This window comes from Paroedura picta, chromosome 7 (genome assembly GCF_049243985.1).
Source record: "Paroedura picta isolate Pp20150507F chromosome 7, Ppicta_v3.0, whole genome shotgun sequence".
Taxonomy (NCBI): domain Eukaryota; kingdom Metazoa; phylum Chordata; class Lepidosauria; order Squamata; family Gekkonidae; genus Paroedura; species Paroedura picta.
In genome coordinates, this window is record NC_135375.1 from 18,308,251 (window position 1) to 18,332,495 (window position 24,245).

Here is a 24,245-nt window from a genome sequence, read left to right on the forward strand (position 1 = left end):
TGGTGGACGCCAGGAATGGTGCTGGTAGCATCATGGTGCCCACAGGCTACGCATTGGGGAGCCCCATATTAGAGAAACAATGCAAAAAATTCGCCGCATGTGAAGCAAAAAACCAATAATGCCCCAAAGCAGATGCTGAGAAAAGCAGTTTAATAAAAATAGCTAGTTCCCCTTCCCCTTGCCTGACAGATTTGAATATTAGCAGGACCCAAGAGATACACCTGGACTGGCTTGGAACTCAAACAAGTCACCTGTGGTGGCTGTCCTGGAAATTTGAAAAAGAAGTCGCAGCTCTGTGGTTCTGATTCAGGCTATTCTTACTTGACAGCTTCTCTTCCCTCCTCCTAGTTATTGGTACAATATATGTTTTTTAATGGAGCAAATATATTTCAAGCAAGAAGGACCAGCTCAAGATCATGATTTCCACGTTCAGCCATCTCTTCTGGCTCTCATTCTGTACTGACTCAGAGCCTCAATTTGCCTTAGGCTACACAGGAAAGAAAGAGGAAGTTTAACACTTCAATCTCCTCTGCGTTTCACTGTTCAGAACTGGTCTCCTTTCTTGTTTTATTTGCATCTTAAAAGGAAATAAAGAAGAAGAGCTCGAGTGTTTTACCCCGCCTTTTACTACCCAAAGGAGACTCCAAGTGGCTCAGAATCACCTTCCCTTGCTCTCCACAGAACTGACACCTTCAAGGTAGGTGAGGCTGAAAGAGCTCTGAAAGAACTGTGACTGGCACAAGGTCACCCAGCTGGCTGCATGTGGTAGAGCAGCGAATCAACCTGGATTCTCCAGATTAGAAGCTGCTGCTCTTAACCACTACACCAACCTGGCTCTGATTTGAGTGTATGGGTTTTTTTTTTTAATATGTATTATTAATCCTGCTCTGACTCCTAATTTCTCAAAAACTGCATGACTGTAGCTGCCAGTTGTCCTGGAAAGGAAATAAAATATACTCTGGATAATTTTTTTCTGTGAGAAACTACCATTGTAAAGGCATGAAAAATAAATGGCTATTCTAAACCCCAGGGAAATTATAAATCTGAGAACTATAAGAAAAGTATTCAGAAATTTCACCTTCAAAGGAGGATGCTGTCACAGCAGTATTTGCCTGTCTACACTGGCTTCTAGTTTGCTTCTGGTTCCAATTCAAGGTGCTGCTGTTGACCTGTAAAGTCCTATATGGCTTGAGGCCGGTGTACCCAAAGAGTCGCCTACTCCCATGTGAACTAATTGCTAAAGTCATTGTCTGGGGCCTTGCTTCATGTGCCACCATCTTCTGGCCTTAGTTGGGGAGCCAGCCGAGACAGGGCCTACTCCGTTTTGGCACCACAACTGTGGAACTTTCTCCTTGGGGATATTCATCTGTCTCCTTCTATCACTGTCTTCAGCTTACAGGTGAAGATTTTTTTGTTCTTCTGGCATTCTCTCAATCATCCTTCCTCTCTAACTGCTGTTTTTTTCTATGCTTTTTAACATGTGTTTGGGGTTTGACTGTTTTTGTGATGAACTTTCTTAATGCTTTGTTTTAGTCCTGTGCTTTTTGGGGAAGAAATCTGGCACAAGTCTCCACCTTCCCCATTCCATCTTTTCCTCTCAAAGCCTCCACCAAACCTATGGGATCTGTCAGATGGGAGCTGATATTTTATATCACAACACTGACCTCTTTACGCTATTACAACTTTGCTCACTGGGCGGGGGAAATGAAATCCATTCTTTATTACTGCTTGGCAAAGCCCATATGAAGAAATGGTCCCGAATTACTTTAGTGTCAGTCACTCGTCTAAGAAAACTCTGCTCTGCTATCCCTGATAAGAAATGTGACCCTTATTTTCAAAACTCAGGACGCTGAATTGGCTTCCTCATAAGAACGTGAGAGAAGCCATCTTGGATCAGGCCAACGGCCCATCTAGTCAAACACTCTGTGTCACACAGTGGACAAAGCCGGCTGTGACTACTGTGAGGAGATGAATCTTGTCATACGGTTAATAACCTTGAAAACATTTGGGGGACGACCAATTCATAGAATCATAGAGTTGGAAGGGACCATACAGGCCATCTTGTCCAACCCCCTGCTCTACGCAGGATCAGCCTGTCTTTTGCAACCCCAGTCGCTATCTTGGATCATGGACTGTATTTTGAGAATCCCGCACCCTCCCTACCCACATTATTCAACAGAGACACTTAAAGAAAAATTAGAGGAAAAAATCCTCATAGAGGGGTAGCAAGTGAGTAGCCACCCACAACTAGGGAGCCAGTGGTACGTAGATTTTAGAGAAGTCTCTGTTACATCACAGAACATTTCTCCTCAGCCGCTTGCTTCATTTCTGTCAACGTTGTTTGGGCCTTTTCTTTGAGGGTGTCGAAGTCCATATTCTGAATGTTCTGCAGCTGCCCCAGAATAGAATCCTTGTCTTCTTCTTCTACTTGATCTTCATCCACCATTTTCTGAAGGTCTTCTGGCAAGTCGACGTCATCGCCCGCCAACTGGATCTGAGTTTCGTCCATTTCGCTCTGAAAGGGAGAGGGAAGGAAAACAGAGAGAGACGAGGAGGAGGAGGAGGAGAAAAGAACAATGCATTACAATAGTGTGTCTGCTTGGTTCAGATTCTGCACCAAGAAAAAGGGAATTCTGCGAGCGGCACAAATTATGCAGATTTGCCTGTAGATTCTTATTTTGCACAAATCAGCACAGAGCTGCTCAGCTGGGAAGATGTAGCAGTTAAGAACGGCATAATCTAATCTGGAGAAGCCCAACAGACACCCTGTGAGGAAGGTGGGGCTGAGAGAGCTCTAATAGGATGGCTCCATGAGAACAGCTCGAAGAGCTCTGTGACTAGCCCAAGGTCACCCAGCTGGCTGCCTACGAAGAGGGAGTGGGGCATCAGACCCAGCTTTCCGGATTTGAGTCCACCGCTCTTAACTACACCATCTTGGCTTTAGGGACTCTAGTATTGCAAATCAACTGTGGGAGAAGAGAGGAATAAGCCAACCATCTAAAAACTTTCTTTAGTTTCCTTTTTTTTTAATGATATTTTGTGTTCTGATGTTGTGCTCCTCCTTGGGAGTTCAATTTGATTAGCAAGAAGGCATCTAAGTTGAAGAATTCAGTGGACAGAAGCTGCCTGGCCTGAGAGTTTGTTGTCCGTTTCATACCTGAAGTTGTCTCTTCCCATCCAATTGGTCCCCTGTGTTTTGTCTTGCCTGTTCAGCCTGGCAGCAGCTCCTCAAAACCTCAGTCCCAGCCTACCTGTGGGGCAAGATTCCCCTTCTGCCTACGAAGCACATGCTTTGACCACTAGTCTGCAGCCCCTTCTTTAGAGCTGTTAAATCCAGAGTTGCTTTATCTGTTTTCCCTCCACCTGCAGCTTCGTGGCCAATGAAATCCCTTTGCTTTGGGGAGGAGAAAATCTGTGGCTTGAAAGAACAGCAGTGAGGCACCAGCGGCCCCTTAAGAATTTGGCCCCTCTTAACCATTTCGGAGTTGCCAGCTCCTCCCAATTAGCACCCCCATGAGTCATTTTTTCTGACCAGCTTTCCTTGCGAGTCAGCATTTACTGCCCGTTCCTTTTTCCACTACATCACCTTTGCCAGAACACAAGCTGGAACGGGGCAGTAAAATAACGAACAATAAAATGGCACAGGAACGGCCACATTTATTGTGCCGTACTCCGAACGGCGCTCTTTAAGGCACCCGGGCGGAGTCAACCTTCTGTTTTATTTGACACGCTCATTGTTTTGTCACCTGCTCCATGGAAGCACATTTTCACACCATATAAATGAGGTTACGTTCCCATGAGACACAGGTAATCGCGGGGAATCGTTCCAGAGTTTAGAAGTGATGTTGGCAGACAGGAGAATCCAGACTAGGTGACAACATGGGTGCTTATTCCTGCTGGCAGTTCACTGTTGTTGTGTGGAAGTGATAGTTGTGCTTATCTTTCATGTGTACGTAGCGTAAAAATGTACATAGATTCCCTTTAACGGCATAAAATTCAAACAGATACAAATAGCTGCATCTCAGATAAACCTAGGCGATGTACACAGAAAGCCGATGTGCAGTCCAGCATTTTTGCAAATAAAACCCCCTGAATTTTAACATACAGCAAACTTTATTGGTGACTTTAGACAACAGAACATGGATCTTCTTGTTGAGCAGAGCTTTCAGGTTTTGCTGTTCATTCCTGCAATTCAGCCCCAATTTGGTTAGCCCTGAATCGGGACATACACGGACAGACAAGGATGATGTGGGGGAGGATCTCAGGGACACCACAACTGTGGAGGCAAAGTCCAAAGTATGGCAAAACCTGCTATGGGTCACATTTGTGGGAAAGACATTTTGTCTTCCTAGGAGTAGTGCCATCCTTGCCTGAAGGGAGTCCAAAGAATAAAAATAAGAGGGGGGAAATGCACATATAAAGATCAGATCTTTAATCATAGAATCATAGAATCATAGAGTTGGAAGGGGCCATACAGGCCATCTAGTCCAACCCCCTGCTCAACGCAGGATCAGCCCAAAGCATCCTAAAGCATCCAAGAAAAGTGTGTATCCAACCTTTGCTTGAAGACTGCCAGTGAGGGGGAGCTCACCACCTACTTAGGCAGCCTATTCCACTGCTGAACTACTCTGATTGTGAAAATTTTTTTCCTGATATCTAGCTAGTTTGGTGTAGTGGTTAGGAGTGCGGACTTCTAATCTGGCATGCCAGGTTCGATTCTGCACTCCCCCACATGCAACCGCTGTGAGCCTCCTTCGGGTAGGGAAAAGCGGCATATAAGAACCAACTCTTCTTCTTCTTCTATATCATTGTATATATCGTTTCAGGATTCACTGTGTAAATTTGAGAAACAGGGCCATTGTCTAGCAACAAATAAACCAGTCCTGTAGGGAAGGATTTACAGTAGATATTCAGAAGACACCAACATCTGATGCATACTTAGTTGGAGTAAGCCCACTGACTTTAATGGGGGTCATTTCTGAGTAAATAGGCATAGGATCAGCACTGCATCCTAATCTGGAGGTTTCCCCATTGGATAAAAGTCAACATTAAACAGCTGCAGCTAATTAACCTGAAATCTCCTTTGCGATACTGCCGGAGTTTCAAACGCTTACTGTAGGAGAAGGCCTTGGCCTCTCTGCTCTGTTGTTGGTCCTCCACAGGAAGGGGTTAGCCGCTGTGTGAGACAGGACGCTGTACTGAATGGACCACTTGTCTGAACTAGCAGGGCTCTTCTTATGCTATGACGTCTTCCCATTTTAATTTCCCAGTCAGCCCCCAGATCAGTCATTACCTGTCAGACTAACCCAGCTTACAGGTGTCGTTGCGAGGACAGGTGTGCACAGCAAGGGGAACCATTTGCACTGCCCCATCCTCCTTGGAGAAAGGGGATGATAAAATGATAAATGAAAATGCACAGTAGCTTCATTTTTAGGCACTGCTGAAAAGATAAAGGAGGCAGGGGAGGATTTAAAATTGTACTCAATCAGTGTATCCATCAAGCATAACGATGCACATGGTGCATAAATATTTATTTGATGTATACAAAACAAGCCCGTTATAAAAACGTGGAGGGGGCAAGATCTGGCTACTAACTCAGCATCTAATGGAGAAAAATACAGAAAGAGGAAGGAAGGAAGGGAGGGAGGGAGGGAGGGAGGGAGGGAGGGAGGGAGGGAGGGAGGAAGGAAGGAAGGAAGGAAGGAAGGAAGGAAGGAAGGAAGGAAGGAAGGAAGGAAGGAAGGAAATACTGGAGGCTAACAGTTTTTAACTTGCAAATGACATTTTTAAAGATAATTTTTGGGAAGTATAATCATAAGAAATTCACAATGCAGGAAATTCTACAACTACTTGTGACCCCAATTTCATGCCCAACTATCCCCCTTCCCAAATCTTCAGAATCCAGCCTGGCCTGGAGGAAATTCACCTACCATCCCACAGTGATCAGCAATTCCCTGGGTATGCAAGAAAAAACAAACCCTGACACATACCTTCCTGTCCACCCACTTGCAAGTTCATAAAACCAGCATTTCTGTCAGATAACTATCCAGCCTCTGCTTTAAAATTTCCAAAGAAAGAGAACCCACCACCTCCTGAAGAAGCCTGTTCCACCAAGGAACCACTCTGTCAGGAATGTCTTCTGAATGTTTAGCCGAAAATATTTTTGAATTAGTTTCAACCATTGGTTCTGGTCTGACCCTTTGGGGCAACAGAAAACAACTCTGCTCCATCTTCTGACAGCCCTTCAAGTATTTGAATATCTATCCGTACATACTGTGAGCCAGCCGCATTCTAAGCATCAAACCACCAGGTGGCAGTGTGGGTACTAAACCGGAATACCAGGAATCTTTTTAGTGATATGTAGATAGATCCGATTTTCTCATCTTTTTAACCCTTGAAAACCCCCTGAAACATTCTTCCGCCTTTGAGAAAACCCAGAAGTAGCGCAATTGTACCGAATATGGTTGGGAAGCATCGCTGTGTACACACCAACCCTGGAGGAGAGGTGGGTTCTTGTCGTTTAAAAGGAACACAGCCCCCAGACTTGCAGTGTTAGAAATGGGCTATGTACCAACTGATTTTAAACATTACACAGGCATCTCGGTGTAGTGGTTAGGAGTGTGATCTGGCAAGATGGGTTTGATTCCATGCTCTCCAACATGCAGCCAGCTGGGTGACCTTGGGCTCACCACGGCACTGATAAAGCTGTTCTGACCAAGCAGGGATATCAGGGCTCTCTCAGTTCCACCTACCTCACAGGGTGTCTGTTGTGGGGAGAGGAAAGGGAAGGTGATTGTAAGCCACTTTGAGACTCCTTCGGGTAGGGAAAAGCGGCATATTAGAACCAACTCTTCTTCTTCTTTGGTAATATCAGGGCTCTCTCAGCCTCACCCACCTCACAGGGTGTCTGTTGTGGGGAGAGGAAAGGGAAGGTGATTGTAAGCCGCTTTGAGCCTCCTTCGGGTAGGGAAAAGCGGCATATTAGAACCAACTCTTCTTCTTCTTTGGTAATATCAGGGCTCTCTCAGCCTCACCCACCTCACAGGGTGTCTGTTGTGGGGAGAGGAAAGGGAAGGAAATTGTAAGCCGCTTTGAGACTCCTTTGGGTAGAGAAAAGCGGCACATTAGAACCAACTCTTCTTCTTCAGTAATATCAGGGCTCTCTCAGCCTCACCCACCTCACAGGGTGTTTGTTGTGGGGAGAGGAAAGGGAAGGCGACTGTAGGCCGCTTTGAGACTCCTGGTAGAGAAAAGTAGCATATAAGAAAAAACTCTTCTTCTTCTTGCTATATTATGTCATAGTGTATCCATAAAAATAGTCGAGGCATTTGTTTCGTAAACAGTTGCGTGGAAAGAGGCTGCACCTTCAGGGTATCATTGTATTGGACGTTAAAGAGCACAGTATGCCAGAATGGCCTCCAATGTCTGTGATGTCCAGCTGAATGGTGTTAGATCTGTCAGCCTCATGGACTGGAACCTGGCTGAAGCTCAGTCTGGGTGTGTCAGTACCTGGAAAACAGTCCACCAGAGAACCAAACACATCCGCACTGGGTTCCATGAAGAAGGAAAGAAGGGGGTGCAAGTGACACTCAAAGAACAATGACCTCCAGAGCTCACTCTGAGCCCAGCCACAAAACAGAAAACATCATTGACTCTAGAGTTCTCCGCCCTCAGGGATCCCTGTCAGGTCCTATCCTTAAGCATTTGATGCCCAATGTTTTAATATGCAGAGAACTCAAGGTAATTGGGAAGCATCCAAGCCATTATTTCTGGTGCCTAAATATTAAAGAATATTTTAATCGGGTTTTCAGAAAGATACCCTTCTGCCTGCTCTGAATGCACCTTCCTCTCTACTGATGCAATCAAGTACACATTTGTGTCTATAGCAAGAGAACATGGAGATGTCCAAAATGTAAATCAACACAAGGTGCAAACGCATAACAAAAGAATGCCTCTGAACATGTGTAGAGTGACAGCTTCCCACCCCTAAAGGAGAGCAACCAGCTTGGATACATGTAAGAAGACTTTGATGATCTGGACAGAACACCCAGTTTGGAATTTGCCCCAGGTGAGCTCAATTTGCATGGTTCCTTCTGGTCTGAGGTGTGTATGCGAAGGAGAACAGTATGTGTGCATGTAGAGTGGTACATATATATGCTAGGATCTATGTAACCATGGACAGCTCCAAGTATGCTCTCCCCCCCCCCTCGGTTCCCCAATCTCAATGTGGAAGTTGATAGAAAATGAATTCATGCATTCCCACTGGGACTGCTACATTCTTTCTCCTAGTTTCAGAGGGGAGGATATGAAGGATATTAAGTTTTAGTAAAGTCATTGCCCAATTTGGGAGGAGGAGGGAACAGAACAGCATGACCATATAGAAGAAGAAGAAGAAGAGTTGGTTCTTATATGCTGCTTTTCCCTACCCGAAGGAGGCTCAAAGCGGTTTATAATCACCTTCCCATTCCTCTCCCCACAACAGACACCCTGTGGGGTGGGTGAGGCTGAGAGAGCCCTGATATCACTGCCCAGTCAGAACAGTTTTATCAGTGCCGTGGCGAGCCCAAGGTCACCCAGCTGGCTGCATGTGGGGGAGTGCAGAATCAACCCTGGTATGCCAGATTAGAAGTCCACACTCCTAACCACTACACCAAGCTGGCTCTCAGGGGATATGGTGATATCCCCTGATAAATGTTTAACAGACTTAAACAACGTATAAAATAACAGACTTAAACAACGTATAAAATTTAATTAACACCCTTCCAAGGCCATCAAGAACTCCCAGGGTTTCACAAAACCCTGATTGAGAAAGCCTGCATTATATCAAGGAGGAAGGCAGACAGAGAGAACACGAATATTGAATAAATCCAGCTGACACCCATAAAGGAAAAATTAGGGATTGTAAAGAAAACAAGCCACAAATATTCCTTTGAAACATGCCCTTAAAAGCAAATATGCCTGATCACTGGTTGAGGCATGTCTCTGGAGGAGGTTCAGGGACCTACATACCAGGAAGACTGTCCTTCATCTAGGTAAGGAACAGCACTGATGACCCTTTGCTCCATTGCAAAGGCCTTGTGTTTATTCGGGGACACCATGAGGACTTTGCCTCACATGCCTAAGGGGAGCTTTGTGCCTCCACAGGGACACCCCAGCTCTTTAAAAAAAAAATTGTGACCACAGCTGTGGCCACAACTTTGTTGCTTCCACATCCTTCCACTGCCCCAGGAAGCTGCTTCAGGCCACAGTGTAAAAATCACATTACTTATTCAACTACACATAAATTGCACAATGGAGCCAAACAGTGGGCTGTTTGAGAATACAGATGTGTGTGTGTGTGTATGTGTTGGGGGGCTACAGGTGCTTGTCCCTGTGTGCTGGAGTCACAAACTGAATACAGTCTGCATATTTCCCCCAAGAAATATAAGGAGTTTGTCATGTGTAGATAGAGTCTCAAAGGCTAAATAAAGGTATATCTGGCTTATTTTTATTTTTATTTTTATTTTTATTTTTATTTTTATTTTTATTTTTATTTTTATTTTTATTTTTATTTTTATTTTTATTTTTATTTTTATTTTTATTTTTATTTTTATTTTTATTTTTATTTTTATTTTTATTTTTATTTTTATTTTTATTTTTATTTTTATTTTTATTTTTATTTTTATTTTTATTTTTATTTTTATTTATTTCAATTTATTGCCCACCTCCCCCTTCTCAGCTCACCATTTGCACACTAAATAAGAAGCAGAAGAAATTAAGTGAAGAATTTTTTTCTTTGCTTTGTTGCGGTGAAGTCACAGGTGATTTAGAGCAACCCTGCAGGGTTTTCAAAGCAAGAGCCATTCAGAGGTGTATCACGCCTCTGGACTTTATTGGAGGTCGCCCACCCAAGCGTGAACCAGGGCCATCCCTACGTAGCTTCCAAGATCTGACAAGATCAGGCTAGCCTGAGCTATCCATTCAAGATAAAGGGAAACTAATACATTTTTTTCTGGAGAAAGTTGCAACTCCACTGATGACTGCAATCTGGAGTATAAAGTGCAGAGAAGATGAAGTCATGCCAGATGCAGAGGCTAGATGTGCATTAGAGCCACCTGCAGCCCGCAACCCATGTGGACATGCTCACCCATCCATGGAAAGAGCTGCTGCCACTGTCAAAATTGCATGTGGTCATCATGGCCTTTGATGCAGCCCTGAGTTCCAGCGAAAAAGCTTGACTTGCAAGAAGCCACTCTAGGACTCATGGATGAAAACATCTTTTCAAAGACAAATCCGCACTGACAATCCCATTAATAGGATTAAGGCTCATTAAGGACATGTTTTGTCATATAAGTCTGCCCCAAATACATTGGAGCTTTAAGGCTGGCACCAAAAACTGCCAAAATCTCAAATGCATCTTAGAACCATAGAGTTGGCAGGGACCTCCAGGGTCACCTGGTCCAACCCCCTGCAGAATGCAGGAAATTCACAACCACCTGCCCACCAGAGTGACCCCAATCCCATGCCCTCTTGCCCCTGTTTTAGCTAGAGAATGCTCCAGATATGTTTATTGTATCCTTTGTATCCAAATCCTTCTTCCAAGGAGCTGGAAGCAATCGCTGGCGAATGCTGGCAGGGGCTCCTGGGAATTGTAGTCCATGGACATCTGGAGGGCCGCAGTTTGACTACCCCTAGTTTAGAGTGTGAATACGATGAAATTACTTCAAAAGAAATTCTGTCTAAACATCGGAACAGGCTTCCTCAGGAGGTGGTGGGTTCTCCATCTTTGGATATTTTTAATTAATGGCTGGATAGCTGTTTGACAGAGAGGATGATTCTGTGAAGGTTCAAGGGGGTGGCAGCTTACAGTGGGTGACTGTCCTGCATTGTGTGGGGGGTTGGACTAGGTGACCCAAGAAGTCCCTTCCAGCTCTGTTATTCTATGATTCTATGAATTCATAATTCAACTTGTTTATCATCGGTTATTTGAACAGCTGAAACTCTTGCTTTGGAACTGCTTCAAATCAGTTCTGGTGAGCTTCTCTTAAAGTGACACCTCTACCAGACCGCGTCTGTTTTTTCACTTCTCCATTATTCCTTCTCAATGTATAGTACATGTTTTGCACCAGAAATAACATGGCAAAGGTTTAACACAACCACTCCCCCTTTAGGAGAAAAACTTCCTAAACCAGAGTTTTTTTGACAAAGTGGGCATTATAAGACCAGACAGCTCCTGGGAAGATTTTCCTGTTAACTTTTCTTTAAGTTGAATCTTAATAAGGTGCTTGCCCATAGACCTAAGGTTAACTCTCTTTTCCCTGCTGTTCCACAGCCTTTGTGATTGTGACCTGAAGCAATCATGAATGAAGTTCCCCGGGGATTACATAATTGGTTACATGAGGACATTTCTCAATGTGTTGAACTCCCTGTGGATTGATAATTTCATTACTGCAGCTTAATTTATACAGAATTTACCAGGCTGCAGAGAGACTTCCGAAAGTGTCACGGGGCCATCACTTCCGATAAATACCTAACTCTGTTTAAAAGAAAAAAAATAATAAAAAATTTCAGTAGCTAACTGCTGAGGTTTCTCTTACAGCCATACCTTTGCTGATTAGAAACTTGATTTATTATTTATTGGGGCTGCTGTGTCTTTTAGTTGCATTCTACCTGCAACTGGAGGTGTGCATATTTCCCTGTTTGCACAAGACTAGATGACAACCATAAGATTTGCACAATAAGACCACGGGGTTAGCACTGTTGCAGAATGACAACTCTGATACATAACATTTCTTAGCATTTATTATTTATTTATTTATTTATTTATTTATTTATTTATTTAATTTCTATATCGCCCTTCCGTATGGCTCATTATAAGAAGCGAGTGAAAACATACCCTGAAATAAAATATTAGGAGTCTTTAATGTCTAGCAAGATACTGGTTTCAACAGAACATCTGTAATTTGCGAAGAGGTCAAATAATAAATTGCCAAACATGTAATAATCTGTGTAATGCTTGACCTTACCTTGGGTAGCCGGTACTTTTCTCTCAAATGAACCCTCACGACGGCTCTCCCTGCCTTTTTTTGGGTAAACGCAGCATCTCGCTCCATTCTGAAAGCAGAAATGCGTTGTTTCGTTATTGAATATCTCCTCTTTGTATTGTCTGCATTGTGCTTGGTAGCCTGACTGGCATAGTAGTGTATTCACTTCAGCGTGTATATAGATACACCCAGCATATATACCACGCTGCTTCCCCTGCTTCTATTTTACCGTAACAACAACAACCCTGTGAGGTGGTTTAGGCTGAGAGAGCCAGCCTGGCCCAAGACTATCAAACAAGCTTCCATGGCAGAGACTACTCAGACGGGCAGTTGATTTGAACTTGAGTCTCTTACACCTGAGTTCATTGCACTAACCGAGAACTCGAAGAGCTGTCATATAAAGGATGCAGCAGAGTTGTTTTCTGTTGCCCCAGAGGGGCAAGACCAGAACCAATGAGTCTTCTGAAGGCCCTGGAAGGGTTTCCTGAATAGGTGGGAGTTAATTAATTTTTCATTGAATTTTTAAAATTGTTAAAGATTTATCGGGTAATATGACCATCTATGAGCCTCTTGTGGCGCAGAGTGGTAAGGCAGCAGTCATGCAGTCTGAAAGTTCTGCCCATGAGGCTGGGAGTTCAATCCCAGCAGCCGGCTCAAGGTTGACTCAGCCTTCCATCCTTCCGAGGTTGGTAAAATGAGTACCCAGCTTCCTGGGGGGTAAACGGTAATGACTGGGGAAGGCACTGGCAAACCACCCCGTATTGAGTCTGCCATGAAAACGCTAGAGGGCGTCACCCCAAGGGTCAGACATGACTCGGTGCTTGCACAGGGGGATACCTTTACCTTTACCTTTATGACCATATATGATATGACCCATAGCTGACCCATTCCCCTCCCCCCAAAATGGCCAATGATGGGCCTGGAGGGGCGGGATGGAGAGGGGCCCTGGGTCGGTGTGTCCGAAGCTCTGCTTCCCAACCATATTCTGCACAATTGCACCACTTCTGGGATTTTCTGAAACCTGAAAAATGTTTCAGGGTTTTCTCAATGGTAAATGATGATGATAATTTCATTTCTGTAGCCTGCCCTTACTGATTGGCTCAGGGCAGGCATCAACAGGCAACTTGACAACGAGTTGTCTTATCCCATTGGAGGCAGGATTTCATTTAATTATTCTCTGATCATTCTACTCTGATCATGCTTTGCATGAGGCTGCCTCACACAGGGGTAGTCAAACTGCAGCCCTCCAGATGTCCATGGACTACAATTCCCATGAGCCCCTGCCAGCAAATGCTGGCAGGGGCTCATGGGAATTGTAGTCCATGGACATCTGGAGGGCCGCAGTTTGACTATCCCTGGTTTATACCGACTGGCGGCAGTTCTCCAAGGTCCCGGGGAGAGATCTTTCACACTGCCTACGGCCAGATCTTTTAACTGGAGAGGCTGGGGATTGAACCTGGGACCATCTGCATGCCAAGCAGATGTTCTACCACTGAGCCACAGCCCCCCTTGTTGACTAAAATTGCATTTTTTAAAAAGGCCAATCCCTCACTAATTCTGGAGGTAATGGGATCTGGCCAGAATCAAAACACTCCTTAGAATCATAGAATTATAGAGTTGGAAGGGGCCACACAACCCCCTGCTCAATGCAGGATCAGCCCAAAGCATACTAAAGCATACAAGAAAAGTGTGTATCCAACCTTTGCTTGAAGACTGCCAGTGAGGGGGAGCTCACCACCTCCTTAGGCAGCCTATTCCACTGCTGAACTTCGCTGACTGTGAAAATTTTTTTCCTGATATCTAGCCTATATCGTTGTAGTTGTAGTTTAAACCCATTACTGCATATCCTCTCCTCTGCAGCCAACAGAAACAGCATCCTGCCCTCCTCCAAGTGACAACCTTTCAAATACTTAAAGAGGGCTCTCATGTCCCCTCTCAACCTCCTTTTCTCCAGGCTGAACACTCCTTCCTCCCACTGTTGCTTTCAATTGGAATCGCAGGGAAGGGGAGGCAGCTGGATCTACCCGTGGAGCGGCATGAAGTGGTAGAGTCCTGTGACGGCTGAGTGGGCTGTACCACATGGGAGGAGGACATTTGGAATGCTTCTCCTTTTGTTAAAAAGCTCTGTATGAGTACAAAATAAATACAACATAGGAAGAGCTGCATAAGATCTTTCTTCCTGATGTGTGGATTCTCTCCCAGAGATTTGTGGGTCAATGTAAAACCAACCATAACCAAGCGTTCCAAAATATGATTCTCTGAAGTGGTACTGCTTGTCCTTCATGCTGCAGCATTTGTAATCCTGGCTATTGAGCATCTTTCTTGGAGACAGTAATCCCCCAGCAGAAGACTGCTCTATAATTCCACCTCGTGACCTTGCTTCCTGCCAAGACAAATAAGGGCATTTCCATCTGCCTCTAATGAAGCTGCAGGTTTGGGTGAGGTGCCTGAGGAATGGGGGACCCCGTTTGTGGTCTCTCTCACACACCTAAGCCTACCTGTGCCATAATGCTTTCAGAGTCTGGTAGTTTATTCATCCCAGTGAACAAAAGCGCTATGACTGATCCCCAAGCGTGGAATCAGCATAGGTGTTTTCATTCACAACTGCACGATGGTATCGCTTCCATGCCCAAATTACATTAGTGCTGCATGAAAAAAATGGACGATCCCAAATTAGTGACAAGAGAGAAACAGAATCTATCCAGTGGCTTAATAAAGCTTGAAAAGATAAAGAGTCTCTTATGTTATTTATTCAGGCTTCGACTCTGCCAGAACGGACTCTAGATTTGTTTTCCATTTTCAATCTTTCGTCAGTGGCAGTGAGTCCGTCCTTGTTAATATTTGAGTATAATTAGGCAAACACTCCTGTATCATGGATAGTCAAGGCTGTGAGCTCTTGATCTCCTCACGAAAGATTGAAAACGGAAAACAAATCTAGAGACCGTTCTGGCAGAGTCGAAGCCTGAATAAATAACATAAGAGACTCTTTATATTTTCAAATTACATTAGTGGCATTTGAGTGTGCGTCATACAACGCTCTCTCCCTCATATGGGCATTTGTAGCCCTCTGTAAGTGACAGGTTGGCAGTTGTCAATTACAGAGGTGTGCAAATGACCAATGAGAGAAAGAAAGAAGGACTTGGTATAACATGGTCCAGGCTAAAAGGAAAACAAGGGGGTCACCCAGGGTTTAATCTGGCCCAAGCCAATGATTCACTGTGTCACCTTTGACAAGTCTTTCAACCTCTGTGAACTTCAGGCTGTTCAGCTGTAAAACTGAGATTTTGGGGAGGGGGGGGGGAAGTGATGCATCAAATCCCCTTGGTCAACAAAGTTGCCTGTTCATATAACTGCTGCTCCTTCCAACCCCCCTTTTGTTGTCATATGTATAAATTTTAATATATGCTAAGATACGCAACTGAGCATTCTATGCAACCTGGCTGAGAAGCATCACTGACGGTTTCCCTTGTTCAGTAGAAGCGTCCAGGTTTCCAAGGGGTTTCAATCCGGTTTAATGTTTGTGTGCCGGTTTTCTAGATGCCGGATGCCTTACTTTAAAAAGTCAAAGTAGTATAGATTGCAAAAGATGCTGCTTTTAAAGATCCTGTATGTTTAGAGAGCTGCCTTGCAGAAAGGCTTTCTAAAGATAGCTCTGTTCCACCTTAAATTCCATATGTAATTAACCTTTCACCCATAATCATCTTAGATGTGGGGGATTTAGACAACCATTATGTAATTGATCATTAGCGAAATGATGCACCAGAGATTTGAAATTTCGGCTGTTTCCATTGCTGGAATTGTGTCCGGCTCACGCAATTGAACCTGTTTATTTTGCTTAGAAACCTACAAACAGGTTTCCGATATAACAGATACGGACGCTCTGCAATTAACACATCTATGTGCAAGCATCATGCTCAGCTACCCTTTTCTCTGCTGCTTCTTTTACACATTTTGAAAATTTAGGACTCATAAAGCCATTCACATTTATCTCTAATCAGTGGACAGTCCTTGAGTGGAAGAGAATTTTAGCAGACTGCACTTGCTATTTTTGCCTAATTGAAACGGAACAGGGAATTTCACAAATATTTTAAGCACATTTTCGGGGACGTTCAGAGGAACACTCGCGTAACCCTCATTATTAGCCACTTGCATTTTGAGAAAAAATAAAACCAATGCAATTTTTACAAACTCGAAGAAACTGCCCAACCAATACACACAAAAGAAGTACATTTTGTTTATTACAGGGTAATTGGAGACAGAACGACACCCCTTCTAAATCCAATGGAGTCTGTGGCTGAGAAGAATATTACTGTGCTTAAGACAGTAGTATAAGTTAAGTATGAGAGAGGAGGGAAAAGATAATGTGAAATATCAAACATATTAGCATATTTGTGGAGCTCTTGTTTTGGAGAATGTATCTGGTCCCATATCTGTTTCCCCCACTCCTACCAGGAATCTGACTGAAGGAGATAAATATATGATATTGTAGAATCATAGAGTGGGAAGGGGCCACACAGGCCATCTAGTCCAACCCCCTGCTCAACGCAGGATCAGCCCTAAGCATCCTAAAGCATCCAAGAAAAGCGTGTATCCAACCTTTGCTTGAAGACTGCCAGTGATTGTGGATTTCCTCGGTTTATACTGCACCTCTCGATCCAACGGGGACCCCAGAGGCTGACATAATTCTTCCCTGCTTCTTTTTATCCTCACAATAACCCTGAGATAAGTTAGGGCAGCAGTGTGTGACTGGCCCAAGGTTACCCTGCAAGGTTTCATAGCTGAGTGGGGATTCGAATCTGACTCTCCCAGATCCTCGTATGACACTCAAACCGATACACTGCACACTTTCTCTGCAAATCTTCCAGACTTTGACTTCAGGATTCCTGACGCAGAAAATCCATAGGCCTTCCAGAAAACCCCCCAGCCTAGAGAGGTATACTGCATATTCCCCTAGGTCTCTCTTTCTTACAAACAAAGACATCACGAACTAGCCCCCTGATGAGAACATGGAAATGCATACTCACTTCTCCTCTATCAACTGTTTTTGGTATTCCTCATATTCTTCTCGCGTCATCCCGGCAGCTGCAGCAGGATCGGTAGGGGCTGCCTCTTCCTTTTTTTCTTCGTTTCCCCCACCAAGTCCCAAATTCTTCACTTGGTTGCTCAGCATGCTTTTCACGATGAAGGCCATTTTCTCCGGTGTCTCAGACCCTCAGAAATCTGGGGGGGGAAACAAGCCAACGACAGCACAGCGAACCCCTAAATAAAAGAGTAATAATCTAGGCAGCAAATGGGAATTTCTATAGCCCAGGCAGTTCTTGAAGGGTACAGTCCTAGCGAAACCGCTATGCCAAAACCAGGTTGTCAGCCATAATCTGGATTAAGGCAGTGAACTCCTTAGTATCCAGAGGCAGATGGTTCAGATTACTCGGAGGAAAAAAAAATCATTAGACACAGCTACCTACTTTTTATATTAATACTTTAAGCCAATCTTCGTGTTTAAAAAAATCACATTTATCATTGCGGTAGGGCTAAAATGTATTTCATTTTTGAGACATTCAAGGCAAATGACCCATCGCCAGTGGATCTAGTGACTCAGGTGCACATGGTAGGACCCCGTTGATTACGGGAGCCAAATGGAACCCAGCAGATCGTGTTGGGTGGATGTGATCAAAAGAGATTTGTGGTGGGATGTGTTTGGGGGAGGGGCATGAGATTGTTTTATGAGATCAGGATCAGCCCTTTGATCCATCCATGTTGTTTTATCCCACTGGGGGCTGGATTTTCTTTCGTCCTTCTCTAATCAGACTTCTAAGAATTTTGTGACTGACTAATGGAATATTAGGCCAAACTTGCCCTGAAACAACGCTGGACTCTTGACATGAAAAGCCATCTTGTCCCCAACATTGGTCATTGATCTCTTGGACACTGTGGCCAAAAGACGAATCCCAGGGCACAGTTATATTGAAGAGGAAGAGTTTCTGGTTAGTAGCTGAATCGTGAAGGAAAAGGGGCAATTCTACCTCTCATACTTTAGACCTTAATCATTTCTTCCATTGAAGCGAATGACTGGCCATTCAGTTCCACAAGGAAAAATACAGTAGAAGTGAATAGCAGGGAGCTATTCTCTCTCCCCCCCTTCAAGGATCGCTGCCTTGTTGTGGCAAGGGGGCTTGCGTAGTTCAGTGAAGCTATGAGCTATGCCGTGCAGGGCCACCCAAGACGGACAGGTCATAGCTGAGAGCTCTGACAAAAGGTGATCCACTGGAGAAGGCAATGGCAAACCACTCCAGTATCTTTGCCATGAAAACTCTATGGACAGTTCCAATAGGCATAACGATATGACGCTGGAAGATGAGCCCCTCAGGTCGGAAGGTGTCCAATATGCTACTGGGGATGAGCAGACGGCTAGTACGAGTAGCGCCAGAATGAATGAAGCGGCTGGGCCAAAGCCGAAAGGACGCTCAGTTGTGGAAGTAACTGGTGGCGAAAAGACAGTCCGATGCTGTAAAGATTTTTATTCCATAGGAACCTGGAACGTCAGATCCATGAATCAAGGCAAGCTGGACGTGGTTAAACAAGAAATGAGAAGACTGAACATCGACATTTTAGGAATCAGTGAACTAAAATGGACAGGAATGGGTGAATTTAATTCAGATGACCATCAGGTATACTACTGTGGACAAGAATCTCGCAGAAGAAATGGAGTAGCATTCATAATCAATAAGAGAGTAGGAAAAGCAGTCTTGGGATACAATTCCCAAAATGACAGAATGATCTCAGTTCGAATCCAAGGCAAACCATTCAACATCACAGTGATCCAGGTCTACGCCCCAACCACTGCTGCTGAAGAGGATGAAGTTGATCAGTTCTATGAAGCCCTACAACACCTTCTAGAAGCAACGCCCAAAAATGATGTGCTTATCATCATGGGGGATTGGAATGCTAAAGTAGGAAGCCAAAAGATAACCGGGATAACAGGCAAGTTTGGCCTTGGAGTACAAAATGAAGCAGGGCACAGGCTGGTAGAATTTTGTCAAGAGAATACAATGGTCATAGCAAACACACTTTTCCAGCAACCCAAGAGACGACTCTACACATGGACATCACCAGACGGTCAACACAGAAATCAGATTGACTATGTGCTCTGCAGCCAAAGATGGAAAAGTTCTATCCAGTCAATAAAAACAAGACCAGGAGCTGATTGTGGTTCAGATCATGAGCTTCTTGTTGCAAAATTTAGGCTTAAATTGAAGAAAGTAGGGAAAAGCACTAGGCCACTCAGGTATGAACTAAATCATATCCCTGACGAATACACAGTGGAGGTGACAAATAGATTTAAGGAATTAGATCTGATAGACAGAGTGCCTGAAGAACTATGGACGGAGGTTCGCAACATTGTACAAGAGGTAGCAACTAAAACCATCCCAAAGAAAAAGAAATGCAAGAAATCAAAATGGCTGTCTGAGGAAGCTTTACAAATAGCTAAGGAGAGAAGGGAAGTGAAAGGCAAGGGAGAAAGAGAAAGATACACCCAATTGAATGCAGAATTCCAGAGAAAAGCTAGAAGAGATAAGAATGCCTTCTTAAATGAACAGTGCAAACAAATAGAAGAAAACAATAGAATGGGGAGGACCAGAGATCTTTTCAAGAAAATTGGAGATATGAAGAGAACGTTTCATGCAAAGATGGGTATGATAAGGGACCAAAATGGTAGGGACCTCACAGAAGCAGAAGAGATCAAACAAAGGTGGCAAAATTATACAGAAGAACTATACAAGAGCGAGCTTAACATCCCTGATGACCACAATGGGGTAGTTACTGACCTGGAGCCAGACATCCTGGAATGTGAAGTCAAATGGGCCTTAGGAAGTCTGAGCAACAATAAAGCTAGTGGTAGTGACAGCATTCCAGTTGAACTATTCAAAATCTTAAAGGACGATGCAGTAAAAGTGCTACACTCAATATGCCAGCAAATTTGGAAAACTCAACAATGGCCACAGGATTGGAAAAGGTCAGTTTACATTCCAATCCCAAAGAAGGGCAATGCCAAAGAATGTTCAAACTACCGCACCATCGCACTAATTTCTCATGCTAGCAAAGTTATGCTCAAAATCCTACAAGCTAGGCTCCAGCAATATGTGGACCGAGAACTTCCAGAAGTACAGGCAGGATTTCGAAGAGGCAGAGGAACTAGAGATCAAATTGCCAACATACGCTGGATCATGGAGAAAGCTAGGGAGTACCAGAAGAACGTCTACTTCTGCTTCATTGACTATTCTAAAGCCTTTGATTGTGTGGAGCACAACAAATTGTGGCAAGTTCTTAAAGAGATGGGAATACCAGAGCATCTTATTTGTCTCTTGAGAAATTTATATGCAGGTCAAGAAGCAACAGTGAGAACTGAACATGGAATCACTGACTGGTTCAAAATTGAGAAAGGAGTTCGGCAAGGCTGTATACTGTCGCCTTGCCTATTTAACTTGTATGCAGAGTACATCATGAGAAATGCGGGATTAGAGGAGTCACAAATTGGGATCAAGATTGCAGGGAGAAATATCAACAACCTCAGATATGCAGATGATACCACTCTAATGGCAGAAAGTGAAGAGGAACTAAAGAGCCTGTTGATGCGGGTGAAGGAGGAGAGTGCCAAAGTTGGCTTGAAACTCAACATCAAGAAAACAAAGATCATGGCATCCGGCCCTCTCAATTCCTGGCAAATAGAAGGGGAAGAAATGGAGATAGTGACAGATTTTATTTTCCTGGGCTCCAAGATCACTGCAGATGGGGACTGCAGCAAAGAAATTAAAAGACGCTTGCTCCTGGGGAGGAAAGCTATGGCAAATCTAGACAGCATCCTAAAAAGCAGAGACATCACCCTGCCAACAAAAGTGCGTTTAGTCAAGGCTATGGTCTTCCCAGTTGCAATGTATGGCTGCGAAAGTTGGACCATAAGGAAGGCCGAGCGTCAAAGAATTGAGGCTTTTGAACTCTGGTGCTGGAGAAGACTCTTGCGAGTCCCTTGGACTGCAAGGCGAACAAACCAGTCAGTCCTAGAGGAGATCAGCCCTGACTGCTCTTTAGAAGGCCAGATCCTGAAGATGAAACTCAAATATTTTGGCCACCTCATGAGAAGGAAGGACTCCCTGGAGAAGAGCCTAATGCTGGGAGAGATCGAGGGCAAAAGAAGAAGGGGACGACAGAGAATGAGGTGGATGGATGGAGTCACTGAAGCAGTAGGTGCAAACTTAAAAGGACTCCGGGGAATGGTAGAGGACAGGAAGGCCTGGAGGATCATTGTCCATGGGGTCGCGATGGGTCGGACACGACTTCGCACATAACAACAACAACATTCTCTCTCCAGTGCTGGATGCCATCACCTAGCTGTATCTGCTGATGGATGGCCATCAGTCTGAACACCCAGACTCTTTGGCCAGGTGTCTGGAGGCCATGGTAGACTGGCTCAAGTGGAGTCACAGCTAAAATTAAATTCAACTAAGATGGAGATCCATTGGTTGGGTTGACATGCCCCAGGTGAGACAGTGCAGCTCCCAAACCTTGACATGGTCCAGTTGAGAGCTTCCATGACGGTCAAGAGTCTGGGTGTGATGCTGGATGCCTCTTTATCTATGGAGGCCCATGCCACCAATCCTGCCTGCCAGGCACCTTATCCCCGTTGCCAGGGCTCAACCTAGCCACTGCAATCCATGCAAGGGTCACCTCTAGGTTGGACTACTGTACCTCAGTTTATGCAGGCCTGCCCTTGAAGTTACTCTGGGATAGATCTTCTAGAGAGAGAAGAAAATTCCCTACCCAGTCAAGCGGGAAGTTAGTTCTAAGGAGTGCAGAGATCCCAGGTTTGGTGTAGCTAGAAACTGCCTATAGAAACCTTAAGTATCAGTTAAAAACTCAAGATGAGTATTGTGTTTCAAGAGGAGTTTGGGTACTGGGAAGAATGTACCAAAAGACTGGAAACAAAAAGAGTCAGAGAATACTAAAGGAAGTGTGTTTGGAAAACACTGGAACAAAATCCTCTTAAGTATAAAGTAACTGAATAGCTTAAGAAACTTTCATTAGCCTGAAACATAAGAACTAAAATGTGCTCAGGTACTGATTTTACCTCAGAGTTATCTACATTGAGTTACCTCAGGAATTTTACCCCTGATTTCACCTGACCGCTCTCCTTTATGTTAAATACAATATTTTGTTCATTTGGAATATAAAAACTTATGAAGTGCCATTTAAATTGTATAAATTAAAAGGAACTCCTATTTCTTCACTCAGGGTCCAGTCAAAATATATACTATTGTGACAGGGTGGGACATCCAGAATTCTTCAGGGAAGGAGAAAACAAAATACTAGGGCAGCTCAGTCACAGAAGGGAAAGAAAAACAGGGAGAAAACATGCCTCTGAGGGAGAGAAGTAGACAGGGGCCAATAGCATATCTTCACTACAACATAAAATTGGTTTGCAGAACATTGCACAACCAGAGGAAACATGGGAATCAAGAGCTCCTAACATTCAGGTTCTAGAAACCAGTTGTGAAACACAGGATTCTGTATGCTGGTTATTTCCGGTAAAGACGCCACCTTCATGGTGCTATCATTGGGAATGTTCAGCCTGGAGGTTGAGTAGAAAGGTGATTGATTCTCTTGAAGTATTTGAAAAGTTGTCATTTAGAGCAGGGGTAGTCAGCCTGTGTGCAAATGTTGGCAGGGGCTCATGGGAATTGTAGTCCATGAACATCTGGAGGACCACAGGTTGACTACCACTGATTTAGAGGGCAGGGAGCAGTTCCAGTTGGTAGCAGAGAATAGAATCCACAGTAATGGGTTTAAATTACATTTAGAATGGTACGGGGGGGGGGGGGGATTCAGTCAGATTAGTTCAGTAGTGGAATAGGCTGCCTAAGGAGGTAGTGAGCTCCCCGGCCCTGGCAGTCTTTAAGCGATGGCTGGACAGATACTTCTCATGGATACTTTAGGCTGATTCTGCACTGAGCAGGGGGTGGGACTTGGTGGCCTGTATGGCCCCTTCCAACTCTATGATTCTTGAGGAAGACAATTGTTCCAATTGACTTAGCTCTTGTAAGCACATGGTTTTGTCATGCTTGGGTTCTGTAGAACAAGAATAATATTGATTGGCCTTACGAAATAAATCAAACACTTTTCATATCTTCGTTTAATATATAGCCACATGCTTATCAATTAGAGTGCCTGAGTCAGTAACCAAGGGGATATTTGGAAGCATAACGTCCAAAGCTCACACCCAGGCATCTGATTAACGCAGCCAAGGAAAGCTGTTGCCACTCAGTGGAGCCATTGATGAACTAGAGCAGGGGTGCCAAACTGTGGCTCTCTAGATGTCCATGGACTGCAATTCCCATGAGCCCCTGCTGGGAATTGTAGCTCATCTGGAAAATGGAAAAAAAGGACATTCGTAGAGCCACGATCTGGCCATTCCTGAACTACAGGACTAACAGCCTAAATTCCAGATAAGGGACTAATGGCCTAAATTCCATATATTATTTCTTTTACGAGGATAGATTCAAATGGGTAGCCATGTTGGTCTGAAGTAGCACAATAAAATCAGAGTCCAGTAGCACGTTTGAGACCACCAAAGATTTATTCAAGGCGTGAGCTTTCGAGTGCAAGCACTCTTCGTCAGACTAAGAACTGACATCACTTGTAGTCTTGTTTTTTGAGATTTAATGAAATCTGATTATGAAGATTATATTCCTACTGTTACGATGGTCAGGTCTTAGTCTGAGGAAGAGTGCTTGCACTCGAAAGCTCACACGTTGAATAAATCTTTGCTGGTCTTAAAGGTGCTACTGGACTTTGATTTTCTTCTATTTATTTTACGTTTGTGAACTCAGACCCTGACCTGGGTGGCCTGGGCTAGCTTGATCTTGTCGCATATTGGAAGCTAAGCAAGCCTTGGAAGATCTTGTGAGATCTTGGAACCTAAGCAAGCTAAGTCTTGGCTAGTACTTGAATGGGAGACCATCAAGGAAGATGCAGGGTTGGTACACAGGGGCAGGCAGTGTCAAACCACCTATGCTTGTCTCATGCCTTATCCAGAAGGGTTGCTGTTGTTTTATCTCAGATCAAGGGTGGCAAACTGTGACTCTCCAGCTGTCCATGGACTACCATTACCATGAGCCTCTGCCAGCAAGTTGCTGGCAGGAGCTCATGGTAATGGTAGTCCATGGACAG

General features: G+C 44.2%; 1 protein-coding gene across 1 annotated transcript; it reads right to left on the bottom strand.

The window, feature by feature from the left end:
• Positions 1-50: 50 nt before the first annotated feature.
• CPLX4 (complexin 4) lies at positions 51-17,408 on the bottom strand. The gene is made up of 3 exons (XM_077346402.1): positions 17,048-17,408; positions 12,006-12,093; positions 51-2,515 (listed from the first exon to the last, which is right to left on the bottom strand). The coding sequence occupies exons 1-3, from the start codon at positions 17,212-17,214 to the stop codon at positions 2,288-2,290; spliced, it is 483 nt and encodes a 160-aa protein (XP_077202517.1). The 5' UTR covers positions 17,215-17,408; the 3' UTR covers positions 51-2,287.
• Between the last annotated feature and the right edge of the window lie 6,837 nt (positions 17,409-24,245).